The sequence below is a fragment of the Chelonoidis abingdonii genome, chromosome 1, assembly GCF_003597395.2.
Source record: "Chelonoidis abingdonii isolate Lonesome George chromosome 1, CheloAbing_2.0, whole genome shotgun sequence".
NCBI lineage: Eukaryota > Metazoa > Chordata > Testudines > Testudinidae > Chelonoidis > Chelonoidis abingdonii.
Genome location: NC_133769.1, coordinates 166,713,153 through 166,731,233, shown reverse-complemented (window position 1 = coordinate 166,731,233; position 18,081 = coordinate 166,713,153). Strand labels below are relative to the sequence as shown.

At 38.5% G+C, this 18,081-nt stretch overlaps 1 protein-coding gene across 15 annotated transcripts in view; it reads left to right on the top strand.

The window, feature by feature from the left end:
• ABI3BP (ABI family member 3 binding protein) overlaps positions 1-18,081 on the top strand; it is a 304,680-nt gene that overhangs the window by 215,774 nt on the left and 70,825 nt on the right. For 9 of the 15 annotated variants that reach the window (XM_075072439.1, XM_075072438.1, XM_075072445.1 and 6 more), the window contains 7 exons: positions 798-872; positions 5,148-5,222; positions 7,925-8,002; positions 13,207-13,281; positions 14,109-14,183; positions 14,656-14,730; positions 16,938-17,012. In XM_075072439.1, coding sequence (XP_074928540.1) covers positions 798-872; positions 5,148-5,222; positions 7,925-8,002; positions 13,207-13,281; positions 14,109-14,183; positions 14,656-14,730; positions 16,938-17,012 — 528 coding nt within the window. The remainder of the gene's footprint in view (positions 1-797; positions 873-5,147; positions 5,223-7,924; positions 8,003-13,206; positions 13,282-14,108; positions 14,184-14,655; positions 14,731-16,937; positions 17,013-18,081) is intronic. The other 6 variants (XM_075072450.1, XM_075072447.1, XM_075072436.1 and 3 more) reach the window with 5 other exon arrangements.

The window sequence follows — 18,081 nt, the reverse complement described above, 5'->3', positions numbered from 1 at the left end:
TTTTTAAAAACCCCTAGTTTTCGATCCAGAAAAAGTTTTGACAGAAAATATTTGTCCAACCCTTTTAATGAGCTTTAGTGTCTTTTAGCACTAGCTGATGCTGAGAACCAGTGATACCTTGTAAAGAAGTTTTCTCAAAACTAGGTTTGTACCGAGATGCAGAAGATTTATTTTCCCAGGGCCGCACATGGATGCGGAGCAAGTGGGGCAATTTGCGCCGAGCCCTGCAGGGGCCCCCAAGAGAATATCGTATTGTATTGTATTGCAATTTTTTTTATGGAAGGGGCCCCGAAATTTCTTTGCCCCAGGCCCCCTGAATCCTCTGAGTGGCCCTGGGTACACATCAATAGGTGTTATGCTTTAATATATATTAAAGCACACTAGTGAACCTTGAGTGGTACCAGCAGGGTCTACATAGACCACTTAATGCACAACGCATTAGAATGCTTTAGAAATCCCCTGCCTTCTGTAGGGTGCATTATCCCAGCTGGACAAGCCCCCAATCTTCAGCTGCACAAGAGCGCTGTTGGCACAGCTGAGAGTGGGCGGAACAAAGGTGTAACCTGTCCTTCCACTGCTGCAATCTGCAGAGCAGGCAGCGGTCACTTCAACCTCTGACTTCTTCTCTGATCTATGCTGTGTTGTAGTGACAGACTATCGGCCATTATTAGCGCTGGTCAGGAATTTTCTGTTAGAATTATTTTCTGAAAGAAATTTAATTTTCCATTCAAAAAATCTAAATTAAAGCTCCCTGGCAGCACACCTGTTTTAATGTATAACTCTGTGCATCCTTTCAGCTGCGAAAGACAATCGACGTGTCCCATCTAAACCAAAAACATCACCCAGCCCAGATGTACCACAAACAAAATCTGGTAATTATATCATTGTTTTGTGTTCTTTAATGTCAAGGTTTTATTTTTAGCAATTGTACTTCAAAGGACTGAATTTTTTTAAACTAACATGTTAGCATAGTAGCATAGCAAGTCTCTGCTTTTCACCCATCAGCTTGTGAGCATCTGCTGTCTCACGTTTTACACCTACAGATGAAAACTACAGAGATTTAATGACCAGTTTTATCAGTAGTGTTATGAAAATGTTTACATACACTTGTTAACATACTTTAGGGAACCTATCAATTAAATTATGAGACTTATCTTTTCAAAGAGGTAAGAAACTCCACTTTTTTGAGTAACTACCTGTTCATGGAAATCAAAATAAAAGTTACATTTCCTACCTGAAAAGCTGGAGCCCAGATGGTCACCCCTAAAGTTAGACTTTCCACTGATTCACTTCAGGCATGAATAAAACTGACAGACTTCTTGAAACAGAACTGAACTTGGAGAAAAATGAGATTATTTTTTTCTCAGTGTTGTTGTAGCCCTGTTGGTCCCAGGATATTAGAGAGACAAGGTGGGTGAGGTAATGTCTTTTATTGGACCAATTTCTGTTGATAAAAGAGACAAGCTTTGGAGCTTACACCAGAGCTCTTCTTCAGGTCTGAGAAATGTATTTAGAGTGTCACAGCTAAATACAGGATGGAATTGATTAGCATAAAAAGTTAACACATATTCCAAGGGACCATTCAAAGTGAAGTGGCCCATTAACACCACTCCACTGAGAGGTCAGATATACAGTGATTGCTTTACGAAAAGTGTTCAGCCATGGGTGATATGGTGTTTTTGTCTTTTATCATTTTTCTATGAGAAATCATTTGAGAGTGGAGTGATTTTCTGGTTTCATACACATAGTTGTTGGTGCATTTGGTGCACTGGTGCATTGTGATAGGCATGTGTAGGACTCTGGATCTGGAATGGTGTGTTGTGGAAAGCACTGATCATCATAGCAGTAGAGATATGTCTTCAGGTTTTGCATCTGTTTTTATGGCAGGGTCTTATGCTGCTTTTAATTGGTGAGACCTCGTCTGTGTGGAGCTTGCTTCTGATGATGAGCCTGGAGAGGTTGGGGGGTCATTTGAACATCAAAAGAGGGGGTTCAGGAAAGATTTTCTTTCAGGATGTGGTCCCTGTCAAGTGTGGATTGTAATTGTTTAATGATACCCTGTATGGGTTCCAGTGTGAGGTGACAGGTAACAACCAGGAATTTGCAGTCAGGGAGTGTGACGGGCATATTGAAGCAGGTTTTCTCCGGGTATTTGGGTGGCCTGTTCCATTATGCAATCTACATCTCTGGCAGAGTGCTCTTGTTTGGCGAAAGCAGTTTTAAGTGTGTTTAGGTGTGTATCCTGGACTTTCTCCTTGGATCATATTCTGTGATATGTGAGTACCTGACTCTAGATAATAGGTTTCTTGGTGTATTTGGAGTGATTACTGGATCTGTGAAGGTAGGAATGGTGATCCATGGGTTTTTTGCATATAGCTGACTGTAGCGTTCCATTGCTGAAAATGATCATGGTGTCCAGGAATATGATGCTGGTGCAGGAGTGTTTAAGAGACAATTTGATGAATGGCTGATGTTTGTTGAAATTGTGATGGAAATCCATGAGGGAGTTTAGGTCACTTGTCCAGAGGATGAAAATATTATCGATTGTGTCTCAGGTATATCATTGTTTTTGTGGCGTGTTTGTCCAGAAATTCTTTCTCAATGTGGCCTGTGAAGAGTTTGACATACTGGGGAGAAAAGATACCACAGAATATGCTCTGAGGAGAAAGTCCAGACCCTGCCATAACAACAGATACAAAACCTGCAGACATGTCTCCACTGCTATGCTGATCTATACTTCCAACAATAGTACTTCAAGATCCATGGGTCCTACACATGCCTATCACAGAATTTGGTGTTCCTTGTCAAGTGCACTAAATGCCACAGTAAGAATTATGTAGGTGAAACCAGACAATCACACTGCTTTTGAATGAACTTTCACAGAAAAATGATGAAAGACAAAAACACCGTAACACTCATGCGCAAAAACTTCTCACAAAACAATCACTCCATATCTGACCTATTGGTCCTCATTCTCAAAAGAAACTTGCACAACGTCTTCAAAGGACGAGCTTTGGAGCTTTGGATGGACACTAAAAATCGTATTCTAAATAAAGACAGTACAACAATTTGTAACACAGTAACCTCCTTTTTTGTCCGATGACTAGAGAGGTGTTAACAGGCCATTTCATCTTGAACGGTCACTTAGAATATGTAACTACATATGCTACACGCTCTGTTCAACCTTGTATTTAGCGTGACATTCTGAATATCTTTCCCAGACCTGAAGAAGAGCTCTGCATAAGCTCCAAAGCTTCTGTCTCTCACCAGTAGATGTTGGTCCAATAAAACATATGACTTCACTCACCTTGTCTAACTAATATTTTTTCTTGGTGAATAATTCCATTATTTTGTGTAATTAGATGGCTGAGAGTTTTAGAAAGTTTCACGTTAAATCAATGCACTTTTTAAAAGCAATATTATTCATAAAAGTGCTTATCCAAGCTATTGCAGAAAACTAAATAAGTGCAGTAATAAATGAAAAACAGTACTCCAGCTGTTTGGGAAATAAAGATTCTGTATTCCAGCTGAGGATTTGTGGAGGGTGAGGGAGTGGCAAGGCAAAGATGGTTTTAGCTTGTACCCACAGTGTTCAGGCTTCTCTTACTTATGCCTAAGCTGCTCCTGGTCCCAAGGAAGGGGTGACATATAGCTGCTATGGCATCTCTATGGCACCCAGCAATTCCCCTTACTCAAGGTGAATGTCTAGAGGGCACCAGGTTTAAGGTTTCTTTGTGAATTATTGTTTATCTCTGCATTTTCCTGTATGGCTCCTTCAAGAACTAGTACAATACCAGGCACACAGCTAACAATTAATGCTTACAATAACTGGATTCAGAGCGTACAGAATGCCACCATTCAAGATCCTGCCATCAATTATTTTGGCTTTCATAGAAGCTACTAGGTACTGCTGCTCAAAGCCCAACTGACTGCAAATCCTTCATAAGTCTGTACTTCTGCCATGTGATTGGTGTTTTAGGTGGTGGTGGTTTTATGTGGAAAGTTTACCAGTCTCACTGCCATTGCCAGAAGCAAAATCCAAATAAAAACACTTCACAGTAACTTAGTGACCTAAATAAATTTGCTGTGTGTGTTTTCCATCACAGCTATTTTTGTTTCACTGTTTACATTTGACTGATAATTTTTCAACTGTAACTGAACAAAAATCAGTAGTATTAATTTTATACTAAAAGCTTTTTTTATACAAGAGTGTTCTGAGGGAAATTTGGAGTCACTTTTTCTCTTTAATGCCTCTCAAAAGTTGTCTAGGGAAAGATAGGAAAATCTTTAAGGAGCAATGTATGCCTTCATATATGAGCACAACTCTCATTGATGCTGAATGTCTATATGGAAGACTCACCTTTATTCAAGGATGCATTTGAGGGCAGAATCTGACTCTTGAAATGTGTACTATAAAGATTTCTCCCAGTCCTGAGAGGTACTGATCAACTATTGACTTCCTGCAGCTCCTACCAGTGCTCAGTCCATCACTTGGTCCACTTTTTAGAGTTAGGATGTGTTAATTAAATATCTACTGATAACTAAAAGAGAACTTATTGCGTATTAATATTGAAACGGCATGGATCAGTCTAAAGAGAATTATTCTATCCTTCAATGATTCGTTAAGCTTTATTCTGTTTTGTGAGCTAAAAAACTTCTGTTGTTTGGAACTTGGGATTTCTATCCACTGTTTTCTTCACATGAAAAGCTCACTTCCGTTCTCTTGTACTTTCCCATTTCATTGCTATCTACAGGAGTTAAGCATGCATATCACAAAGAGAAGTGCCTGGGGCACAGCAGCTATTCACTCTAAAACACAAATGGAAAGATCTCGGTCATCCTGCAGCCATGTCTGTCTGTGTTAATAAATTCTTGTCTGAATCCTTATTCAGCTTGACTCCAAACAAGACACGGATGTCTGTCCCTTGCTTGTTTGATCATTTTTCAAATGCTTTCACATGCCAGACCATCATGTCTCTTTTAAAGGCCTGTGCACATATGACTTTTCAGCCTTTTTCACTTGTCCCCATAAAATTTTTGTTTCCTTGTTGCAGGCAGAAGGCTTGCAGTGTCTGTGGCTTTACACCTGCTGTTAGACTCTTATTCCTGGAGAGGGTAAACATTTTATAAGCGGTTCTTTTTTTCAGTTCCAAAAGAAACTCAGCGGGTTCCTTCCAAATTTAAAACATCACCTAGTCCAGATGTGCCACACATTAAACCTGGTAAATTATTTTGCATTTCATTATATTTAAGTTCACATTTTTAGCAACTCTTCTACAATGAATTGTTGGGGGGGGAAATGGTAACAGCAGAAATGCTACTAACATTTTATCATTATAGCTCAAAAAGTCTCCATTTTACTGCAGTTAAGTGGTGAGTCTGATGAAAACAATCAGTTGTTTTGAGTGTAATAAAGGGGCTTTAATATCCTACAGGGGGAGCTGGTAACAACCTCCTTATTTAAGTTGCCTAATACGTTACATAGTAAAAGGTTCTTGTAATTTATATTTAAGAAACTTTCACACTTCCACTGTTTGCAGGATGCCTTGGGAATTTGGCAGAGAAAAAGGCCTTAGACTAGGGAAGTGGTGGTTCCCTTATCTCATCAAGGTCCTTTCAGGTTCAGCTGAGGTATAGACTGTTAAAAATTATCATTTCTCTCTGGTCTGTTGCATTCCTCAGGAAAATTTTGGCAGCATGCTGAAACAATAACTAAACAAACAAACAATTCAAAGTGTCTGCTTCATACTGCCCCCAAAGCATCAGCAGTACAGCACACTGCTTTGGGAGCATCTGGAGCCTGCCAGAACAGCTGTAGCAGCAGGATATGTATCAGTATAGCAAGAGAGCTGAGCTGGACTCACCACACACCTTAGACCCAGCACAGGAACTCAGTGTCCTTTATACTCCCCTCCCCCCCTTAATTTGGGGTACCACATAAGGGAAGAGCTGCCCCAGCTCCTGGACAGGAGGAGGGGAGTGCAGGAAACAAGGAGAGCTGGGCCAAGCCAGGCTCCCTTCAGCCGTCCTAGAACCTGCATATAGTGCCTGTGACCCATTCCACCCTCTCTGGGACAACAGCCTTCTCTGGATGCCAGCTAATGTAGTTAGTGCTGTAGTTCAAAGGATAGAAATCTGTGCTGAAGATTCAGGGTTCAAATCCTGTTGTTGATGGTAGGCTGTCACAGTTGCATGTAATATAATTTGTTTTTACCTTTTTCCTCTTGAAAAAAATAACTAGGCAATTACATACAAAAATACATTAAAAGAATGTTATTTAACTTGCAAAGTCAAGTACCCAAAGGTTAGAAAGTGCCAGATTTATGTTTACCCATGAAGCCTTAATGCTGCCCCCTTATGTGCATTTGTTATGATACTATCTTTAATTATATCGTCATTATTTGTTCCATAGGACCTCTGCCTGATTTAGAGCACAGGATGGACAAACAAAGGTGCAGCAATTAAGTTCACATGAATCTGGCATTTCCTAACTTTACAACTTACATAACATTCTCCTTACATTGTTTTGTGTATCTAATTTATTATTTATATTACAGTAAGACCCAGAATATTCTAGTCAATGTACAAAAGGCAGACCCTGTGCTGAAGAGTAAAATTTAAAAGAAAAAAGAGTTTATTAAAAGTACTACAGACTGGAGGTATTTTATAAACGTATAAGATAGATAAAGCATGAGAAATCATATTGTTAAGGTTCTAAGGCTGGCGCAATTTCTGAGAGGGTATAGAAATGTAATCAATATGAGAAACACTAACATTGTGCTGACATGTATCTCTTACTCTGATACTTTGTCATATAACACAAACTTTCCACCATCATCATTGATCCTTACCTCTCCTTAGACTCCTCTGTATGGTCCGCCTGGGTTTTAACTAGAGCTAATTGAAAAACCAAAATTTTTCCTGTGATAAATTTCAAAGGACATTTTTTTTATTTCAGAATTTGTCTATTGAAATATTTCAGTTTTCCCATGAGAAGTCTGAATAATTTGAAATAAGTTTTAATGAACATTTCAAAAAGAAAAAAAGTATTTTGTTTTTACTTAAAATGGCAGTTTATTTGTTTTTTTGGTATAAAAATGAAAATTTATGTCAAATGAAATGAAATTTTTCATTTCAAATTGACAAACTGACTTAAAATGTTCCATTTTGTTTTGGGTTTTTTTTTAAACCACAAAACCAAACCAAAACATTTTAAGTCAAAATTAAAAATTTTGTTCAGAAATTCCCTGCGGGAAAACCAAAATTTTTAATCAGAATCAATATTTTACTGTGAAAATTTTCAGTTTTGACAAAACCATTATTTTTTATGGGAAAACCCTCCTTGTGAAAAATTTTGGTCACCTCTGGCTTTAACCATACTTGGTCAGAAACTGTTGTTACAACCATTGCAAAGCTAAGTATATTATTAACTATACCATTGGAAAACTAATACACATGTTCAGGCACAGTTAAGAGTTTTCCTGTTTCATCCCTGTGCACAGTATGATTACTTTGTACTAACAGGGCCCTGAACCAAAACATTGGATCGAATTGCTTTTCAGTCTTCAGGGAAATCTGGATCTCAATCTGAATTTTGCTGCCTAGACCAGTCTATCTTTTTACACACATAGACATATCTGTAAAGAGAGCCTACTGTATAGAATTTTCAAATAAACAAGGAACAGCATGAACGTAGAGTATAGTGCCATGATGTTTAAATGTTTTTCTCTTTAAAAAAAACCAAAACACCTCAAAACTCCTTTTAAATAAAGCCTAAGAGTAGCTACTTATATCTTGTAAGTCTCTGATTGCAAATACTTGCTGCTATTTTAAAACATCCTGGGCCAGATCTTCATCTGGTATAAATTGTGTAGCTTCATTGAGTCCCTTCATCTTTCTCAGGATTTATCTACATTTTTTCCAGCAGGAGCCATTCGATCCCTCCAAGAGCCAGTCACTGCTACAACTCCTCATTCTCTTGAACGAGCAAAGGCAACACTGGGTAATAATATTTATTCAATAGGTAGTCGTTTTGTTTTGTTTGTTCTCATTCTCATCAAAGAAGAAATTCCAAGGAGAAGCTCATTTTATGCCATTAAATGTAATCATCAAACTTTCCTCTGTTTCTAAGTGCATGCTTGTCCTTTGGCCTGAGCAAACAACGTTGTTTGTGCTTCCTCACATGAACAAATCCTTTTTGTAGCAGCAGCACCCTTCAGCCCAATCTGAATTTTTTAATTTATAACAAATGGAGAAAATGAATCCTGCTTCAGTTTCCTTTGTCTCTGGAAAAATAGCAGTTGTACATTCTGCTATCTTACTTGGGAAAGCCACATACTAGAATTGTTCTTTGATAACTGTACAATCAGATCTAACTGGGTGTAGTGTACTTTTTAGGATTTTTATGAGCTTTTTGGATAGGTGACTTGCCTCTCAGACGTGTTTCCAGAGTAAGACACTTCTCAATCTTTGGGCTTGTCCACACACAGACTTAGTGTGCAACAAGTTGGGATGTAAATCCACAGTGCACTAACCTGCCACGTACTAATTGGCCATGTGAACTCTGCTACCATGCTGTAAAAGTTCTGTGGTGCCCAAACTACAGAACTTCTAGTGCATGGTACCAGAGTTTACTTGATGACAGTGTGTGGCAGGCTTGCGTACTGTAGATTGAGATCAACTCTTCAAGATAGTTAAGTCCAAAGCAGACTTCAAAGAGTTAAGTGAGTGACTGGGCAATAAAATGGCAGCTGAAATTCAGTATTGCTAAATGCAAAGTAGTGCACATTGAAAAACATAATCCCAACTATATATACAAAATGATGGGGTCTAAATTAGCTGTTACCATTCAAGAAAGAGATTTTGGAGTCGCTGTGGATAGTTCTCTGAAAACATCCACTCAATGTGCACCAGCAGTCAAAAATGTTGAGAATGTTGGGAATCGTTCGGAAAGAGATAGCTAAGAAGACAGAAAATATCATATTGCTTCTATATAAATCCATGGCATGCCCACAATTTGAATATTGCATGCAGATGTGATTGCCCCATCTCAAAAAAGATATATTGGAACTGGAAAAGGTACAGAAAAGAACAACGAAAATAATTAGGGGTCTGGAACAGCTTCCATATGAGGAGAGATTAATAAGACTGGGACTTTTCAACTTGGAAAAGAGATGACTGGGAGTGATATGGTGGAGGTCTATAAAGTCATGACTGGTATGGGAAAGTAAATAAGGAAGTGTTATTCACTCCTCATAACACAAGAACTAGGGGTCATAAGATTAAATTAATAAGCAGCAAGTTTAAAACAAAAGGAAGTATTTCTTCACACAACGCACGGTCAACCTGTGGAACTCTTTGCCAGAGGGTGTTGTGAAGGCCAAGACTGTAACAGGGATCAAAAAAGAACTAGAGAAGTTCATGTAAGATAGGTCCATCAGTGGCTATTAGCCAGGATGGGCTGGGATGATGTCCTTTGTTTGCCAGAAGCTGGGAATGGGTGATAGGGAATGGATCCCTTGGTGATTACCTGTTCTGTTCATTCCCAGAAGACAGGCTACTGGGCTCAGGGCCGGCTTCAGGCCCCAGCGTGCCAAGTGCGTGCTTTGGGCGGTATGCCGCAGGGGGCACTCTGCCGGTTGCTGGGAGGGCGGCAGGTGGCTCTGGTGGACCTCCCGCAGGCATGTCTGCAGAGGGTCCGCTGGTCCCGCGGCTCCGGTGGACCTCCCGCAGGCATCCCTGCGGAGGGTCTGCTGGTCCTGTGGCTCTGGTGGATCATCCGCAGGCATACTTGAGGGAGGTCCACCGGAGCCGCGGGACCAGCGGACCCTCTGCAGGGACGCCTGCAGGAGGTCCACCGGAGCCACAGGACCGGGGAGTGGCAAAGCGCCCCCCGTGGCGTGCCGCCGTGTTTGGGGCAGCAAAATGGCTAGAGCCGGCCCTGACTGGGCTAGATTGACCATTGGTCCGACCTAGTATGGCCATTCTTATGTTCTTATCCCACCTTGCCATGCACTAAGTCTTTGTGTGGACAAGCCCTTTCTGTTTATCTTCAGTTAGCTCCTTTGAAACTGGACTATGTTAATACAAACTATATATCTTCTAGTTCCAGCCAACATGGTCTAAATGGAGCAGTTAGAGCAGAGCACATTAGAGCACTGTACGAGTCACAACTTTTGAATGTGCTTTACTGCACTGTGTAGACAAGCCTTTAGAATGCGATTGTGTCTTGGTCTACCCATTACTTCAAGCACAACTTTGGAAACCAGACAATTAGTAACTCCGAGTTACCATTTTCCTTTTCACTCAACTTCCTAGAACTGGATTTCCCTTCATGCTCCTTGTTTTTGTTTTTGTTTTTTCTCCCTTTCTAGTTTGATAAGATCATCTTTCCTGTCTTGCCTTCACTTCTCCATTGGAATAGAAATTTCAGCTCTCTAAGGCCTTCTTTGAGGCAGTCAGCCTCTTAGTGCTCCCTCCACCCCAGTCACATCACCTAGAATAATTAGAAACAAATTCAAGGTGCCTACCTACCTTTGGGAATCTTTTTCTTCACACAGTATGAATTTTCTAGGAGAAAATGTTTAAATCTTCAAAACATACAACGTTGTCTCACAAGTTATTTTTATCTGTTCTGTAATATGGTATGGAAATCCAGGAGCATTACCCTTCCATGTGATCATCCTGCCAGTCAGTGTGTTCCTTGTCTCTCTCCTCAACTCTACAATGGAAAAAAAGGATGGCTCTTTTACAGCTAGGACTGTCAATATGACTAAATCCTGCTTTTGAAATACATAGTCTCTTAAGTGCCATTTCCAGCTACTCTGGAGGATCTTAGGAAAGGAGTAGGAAAATTATTAATAATTTTGCTCAGGACTCTGGGAAAAACACTTCCAATATCTCAACAGATTTTTTCAATGAGTAGAATTTGATGAAATAAAGCTACGTTTACTTGTGGGTTTTTTAAATGAAGTTTTCCTGTGTCTGAGTGAATTGGAACAATTTAAATTTCCAAATTTTTCATTATTTTATAGAAAATATTTTTCATTATCTGAACATTTGCAGTTACTGTAGAACTACTTTCTAAAAAAATCACATTTTTCAAATAGAGGATGGAGGTGATATTGCCTCATAAACACATGATTAAGTTGGGTAAGCAGTGGGCTGAAAGCTAGGTGGTTATTCTACAGTGGCGTCTTTTAAAAAGCAAATAAGCATGAATTTTTGTGTTAAAATGGTCTTTTCATGTGAGATGTTTCAGAAAAGTGGCTTGTTCCTTTTTCTCAGGCTTTCTATGCATAATTTAAACTTGCCTAGATTTTTTGAAAATTGAAATTTAGTGATGGCAAAATGTGAAACAAATTTTCAAAAAAGTCACACAAGTGTTCCTGGCTTTTTTTTTTTTTTTTTTTTTTTTTTTTTACCAGTTTTACCCAACTCTGTTAATAAGGACATCACCTACAATATTTCACTCAGTTTCCTTTCCTTGATAGTTGTTAAGATCAAGGAGATTTCCTAATTTGTTGAGATTTCACATCTTTTCCAGTCAGAAGAGATTTGACTTATAGAACAGGCAAGTGTTGCTGGAAATGTAATATTAGATGTACAGAAACTGATATCCAAATATGTAACGCTCTTCATTGTGTCTCATAAATTCAACTCATTAACACATCATTAAAAAGGTAGTGTATTTATTGAAAGGTGTTTCTTGCACCTGTGTTTGATTCTGAGCTCTTTACACAATTTATATAAGACAACTGAAAGAAAACGATAGGACTCCAACCGCCACCGTAGACCATACAAAAATCAAAATGGACCACTTACAATCTCTTCCCAATTCCAAACAGCAGCTCTCAAACCCATCTTTCGAATCACCTCAACTAGCTCCCAGTCAGCCCTCTCCAGAAAAGGTTGGGTGGAAGATAAGCCACACCATTTTTATTCTGAACTTTAATTATTCATGTCCCAGTAGGAGAGTTTTTGATTGAATCTAAGGTAGATACTCTTTATTTGGGCTTATGGGCAGAAATAAAATTTACAATGAAAAAAATCTATCAGTCATAGTGAGAAGAGGGATGCTTCTGAGAGTAGGGTGTATTAATTAGAGTGCATCACTCTAACTATCTTAATCAATGATCTAAGTCATCTGTCCTCAGCTTTGTAGATAGGTCTTAGTCAATGTTTTGTAAATTAAATTGGTGCAACTTTTTCTCCATCTCAGTAGATCCTAATCACTGGTTCCCTTATACTATTTCTCGGTAACTCCCAAAATTAAAACTCTTTCTATTACATGATTATTTTACTGAAGCAATGTCCTATTTTTGCTCTGAAAGAGCAAAAGAATCAGTACTTGATGTATGCATTAGCAGCCACTTGTGAGCTATCTACATCTTCACCAAATGTTACTGTATATATGTTAGGTTACTTGAGATCCCACACCTGGGGCGAAAAGGTTCTTCAACATGTGGGTTAATAATTTTTTTATTTTAATTTCCTTTAACACCTAAATGTCCACACTTTGGAGAATTGGCCTATTATGAGGCTATGATAGTCCCTGCCCATAACTTTTCTAAGTTTTTCACACCAATATGGATCACAGACCCCACCACTACCACTAAAAAAAATTAGCCATAAATACTAAGCATATTCCTACTAATATTTGTTTTCAGTTGAGGATATGCCGCATGGCAAGAGTTCTCGACTGAAAGATATGGAGGTCAGCTTAGAATTGAGTAATTTTGTAATCTGGAATTGGGAAGCTGATCCATAGATCCAGTTAGGTGGAGTGGGGGACTAACAGGAAGATAACATAGTGTCAAATTCTGTCCTCAGGCATTCATGTACAGAAGGAGAATTTGGCCAGTAGTGTCTGAATAAATTATCTTTTGTCAGGCTAGTTTGAGCAGCCCCTTCATTTTATCATGTTCTGTATCTCTTTTTGTCAACAACTTTCTCCTGTTTCATCCAAAGGTGGATGTTCTCATAACACTGGGAGTGCCACCCACTTCATACATAGCAATTACTGTTGAAACAAAATGCAGTATAATTTTTTCTTCCTTTTTGGGCATTCATAACTAAGTGATTTTCAAGATTGCTCTTCATAATTTGCCTCACAGGCTACTGGACACACATTTCCTTGAAGGGTGCAATCACTGTTTCCTTAAAGAAATTTGCAATTATAATCCAGGGATTTTTTTTTTATTTCAGCTTCAAGTGAAAAGCTGTTCATTCCTACTAAACCAAAAACATCCATCAAGCCAGGAATGCCACAGACCAAACCTGGTAATTGAGTCATTTTTATAATTCTGTATATTGAGGTTTAATCATTCGTTTAGTCAAACCTCAGTTGTTGTGCTTTTCAGAAGCATTTAGCCAATTTCTCTTTAGTTATTCCTGTGCAGCTCAAGTCAGTTGTGTTGCACTGGGGTATGTGATGGCAAAATGTACACCCCTGCATATGAAAACCAAAAATACTTTAAAGCTGACAGATTTATATTCCCAAAAAGGAGAGACTGAAACCCATGCCACTATTTCTCATTCCCAAAGGATTTTCAAGGAATGGCACGTGATGAAACATCGTGGTTTCAGTACTGGAAGACTCACTGTTTTGTTTTGTTTTTTAAAAAAAAGTTTTGGTAGCTGCATACATGAGACCCTTTCTAATTACTGTCTAGTCATTTCTATTGTCTGTGTCTTACTCTTACTACCCATATGGAGATCATTATAATGACCTCCTTTGTAAAGTGCTTTGAGATGTACCAATTAGAAATGCTATATAAGAACTAAGTAGTAGTATTTTGTTAGAACAAAACCAATTTTAAAATGGATACTTTTATATCTATCTTGCTGCTAATTTTATATTTTTACAAATATAAAGCAAGAAGCTACAAGGAAGATCTTAGTCAATTTGTTTCTGTCAACAGTCAGTACAACTGATAATGTGTTATGCTGTGATTTGTAAATTGACCCTTTTGGGGGAGAGGAGTCAGTAATAACCCAAATGCAACCTATTTCCATTGCAGTTTTTGTTTTATCTTGTGTGCAAAACCGAAGTACATCAGTTCTTTTTTATTTTAGTATCTAAGATTCTTTGCATTTTTCCCCAACAGCAATATATCGAACGTCCCCGCAGCCACTCATAACAAAACCTTCTGTCACCTCTAAACAGACAAAGGCAACAATAGGTAAAGAAGTTTCCTTACTGAAATTGTGATACTGGTATTTTTCCCTTTTCACCAAAGAAAACGCTTCTAGAAAATGTTCTAGAAAGTTATTTTGTGCTGCAACATTTCATTCGCTTTCACTCTCCTACATGTATGCACATTCTTTGCCCTGGAAGACTCACAGCTTTGTCTTAGAAATTATTTCTCTGCCACTATCAAACCATTAACCTATTTTTTTATCTGTCTGTCAAAACTGAGTGGTTCCATTTTCTCAGAGTATCAGAATTTTGGCCACCTTGATCACTGTATCAAGTCATTCCACAGCGCAGCACTCTTAATTTTCTTCCTTTTGAGCAGTCATTTTATTGCAGCTTCCAGAAAACCATGAAATTGCTATTGTCTTTATTGCAGACTTTTATTTTCTGTGGGCTAAACATGGCATTGAACTGTGATTCCTGAAGAATACAATAATAATCCTGCTCCTTTCTTTCAGCTCCTAAAGAAACACAACTCATTCCATCCAAACCCAAAACATCTGTCAGGCCAGAAGTATTGCAGACTAAACCTGGTAATTGCATTATTTCTGTAATTCAATATAGAGGCTCACAATCTTTAAAAATGTTATTGTGGCACTAGCTTAGCTATACATGCTGACATTGATTAGTGCCTTGATGATTTTACAAACATGGCACATTGAAAGATGTTACAATCATTTTATTTAATTGAGCACACAATAGTGAATTGTAAAAGAAGAGGACACTGAAAGGGCTAGCGTGACTTGAATCTCTCCTTGTGGAAAGCAGGTGACAAGTCAGCCATTTGTTCAAGGTCGTTTCATGTTGAATTTAAGTAATATCCAGGGATTGTTTTTAACCCATAGAACCCCTTGATGTGTCTTTGATATATATGCATTTATATCGCGGCCATCATTCTTCTTATTGAAATTATTGTATGAAAGGGGACCATGAACTGGTAAGGCTTTCCTCACCTTTTCAATTATCTTCTGAACTCAGATCTCAGAATCATACTCCAAAAGAGTCCGGTGACACCAACCAAGTTCAGACCTGCCCAAAAAAAAGATAAGCCTTGTATTGTATTCTGAAGCTCGCAAGACTTTACACAACTGTTCCTCTCTGGAACTTGCAGAGAGTAGAGACTTTCTGCTCTGTTAAACAGGTGCAAACTTAGAATAATGCCACGAACTTCAGTAGATGTCTTCAGATATACATGCATCTAACTGAGGGAAGAATCTGCTCCAGTAACTGAGTACTTTCTAGATCACTTTATTCTAGGCAAAAGGTTGAGTTTGTAGATCTGCATTTTCGCTAAGAGAAGAGAATCTTCTCATCAGTAATAACGATAGGAGAGGTGGAAAAACTAGTGGTGGTGACTCAGATACTATTGTGATAGGTGCATTACATGATACCGATGTATTGTTATAAGAGAGGAGACTCCTGGTTCTTCAGCATGTGGCCACAATCCTGAAGTGTATTTGTGCGCAAGAATGAGGGAAAGTTATCCAAATACTTTTGGAATCTTCCAAATATTTTTTAGTTGAATTACAAAATAAGGAAATAAGGAAAACTTTTAGGATGAGTAATGACAGGAGGAAGCAGAGTTCTTAATTTTTCCAAAGTGGTGGCCCCACCCCTAGTCTTTGAATTATCAGTTATATTTGCTCTTGAGGCAGACATAGTTGATGATGATATTTTTAATCATTTCCTTTTTCTCAATCCTCTAGCACTGTGAGAGAATGTAATCAATAGCTCTGTTTTTTAGATAATTGTACATTTTTTGTTGTACCTCACAAATAAAAATTGAAACAGATAATTTAATAAAAGAGAAGGTTGACTTTTTAAAGGATGATTTTGAAAGACATCGTATAAGTAACCAAAGTCACTCTTATTGGAGGAATCAGTTGACTAGAGCTATCAGTGATTGCATCAGTGGACATTAGTGTTAGCACAACTGCGAAGAAGCATGCATGTGAGAAGAGGATGGTGAGGAAATTTAAAATATACAACATATAATAGGAAAAGCATTTTTCCTATACATGTGACTACTTAAGTATTTGAAAAATGAACTTTCTGTAACAGGCAATTGTTTAATTAGAATGCTATTTTATCTTGTAAAAGCAAAACCTGGTCTTTGATCCTGACCCTGCATAGTACTAAGTTGGCCTTTGCTTCTATCCCAAGTGTTGCTGATATTTTATTTCCTACTGTTCCAAAAACAATGCATCTGAGATCAATTAACCTTGTAAGAGTTCATGTTGATGGGTCCAAAGTGACTTTGGGCAATGAGAACTTTTTGTCAGTTTTTGTCATTACCTTTCCCCTCTGCTTTTGGAAGATGACTGAAATTATTCTTTTATCAATACCTAAAGTTTCCATGTTTCTCTCTCTTTTGTTTACTTGTTGGTCATGCTCCAGGGCTCATGCATAATACTGCTTCTGATTTTCCAGTCGGTTTGTTTGCTGTCCTTTCTAGGAACACGCGTTTCATGCACGAGACTGGACCATCATCTGCAATGCTCTACCCTGACCCCCTAATCTTCTGTTGCCTGTCTTATTAATGCTTTGTATCCTCCTAGTCTGAAAGATTATATTTTCAGTTAAAGCATGATTTTCAGCCAGGTTTCCAGCACTGAACCTTTTCATTTCTGGACTACACAAACAGAGTTTTAATCCTCCTCCTTATTGAATTTAATTTGTAGCATCTGATTTTAAGAAGACATGAAGTACATTTAATAAGTTCTGATGTTTTCACTTTCAGTTGCAAATGAAACATACCAGATTTCGTTCAAGCCCCAAACTGTTCTAACAACTGAAAATCCACTCTTGAAAACTGGTAACTGATTTGTTTTTCTTAATTCAGTATTTTTAGATCGTTAACAATCTCTGAAGTGGATGACTGCACTTTGCACTTTAAGGTCAAATGGTGTATACATTATTACCTAGAACACTGTATTCCATGTACAATTTGTTTTTTCTCAGAAGCCCAAAAACCATATTTTATGTTTTTGGAGAGAGAGAGGGGGAGACTCAGAGACTGAGCCAAATTCTGCCCTTGAATGAACATGTGCTGCTCCCACTGGAAAAAAAAAATCGTGCATGCGCATCCAAGAGCAAGATTTGGCTTGGTAAATGCACAAAATGTGCTAATCTCATTTAGTTCTGTACTTGGAAGGATTCTTATTCTTCAAGTGATGGTCCCTGTGTATATTCCACTGTGGGGTGCAATCTCCTGAAACCAAAAAATTTTTGCTAGCAGTTTCCATTAGTCTGCACCTGCAGCCTTCTCCTTGTACTCTGGAATTCCAAGACCTATGAAGGAGGGTTACTGATGCACTCCAGATCCCCCCTCATAAACTCCTCAACTTTCTGTGGAGCTCAGAGCCTACCAAGTTGGTGGCAATCCTCATTAATGACTCCATCTTAGAACTTGCCAAGGTAGTCTGGCATAACCCCGTCATATATTCCCTCACGCCAAAGAGGACAGAAAAGAAGTACTTTGTATCAGTCTAGGGAGCAGAATTTTTATTTACACACCTTGCTTCAAACTCCTTCATAGTCCAAGCAGTCACTGAAAGATACAGGCAACATCAACCAAGATCCACCCCCTTCTGATAAGGAAGGTAAATCTCTGAACTTATTTGGGAGAAAGTTTTTACTTCAACTAGCCTGCATTTCTTCATAGCAAATTGCCAGGCATTAATGTCTGAATACAATTTTGTGAATTATTCTAAGTTCAGAGAATTTACTAACCAGCTCCTGCAGTAGGATAGAGTGCAGTTCCAAGTACTCGTTGAGGAAGGTTAATTGATTACCAGATCATTCCTCCAAGCATCAGCTGATGTAGCGGACATGCCTTCCAATTGTTGGTGTTGGCTATTGTCAGGTGTAGAGTGTCATGGCTT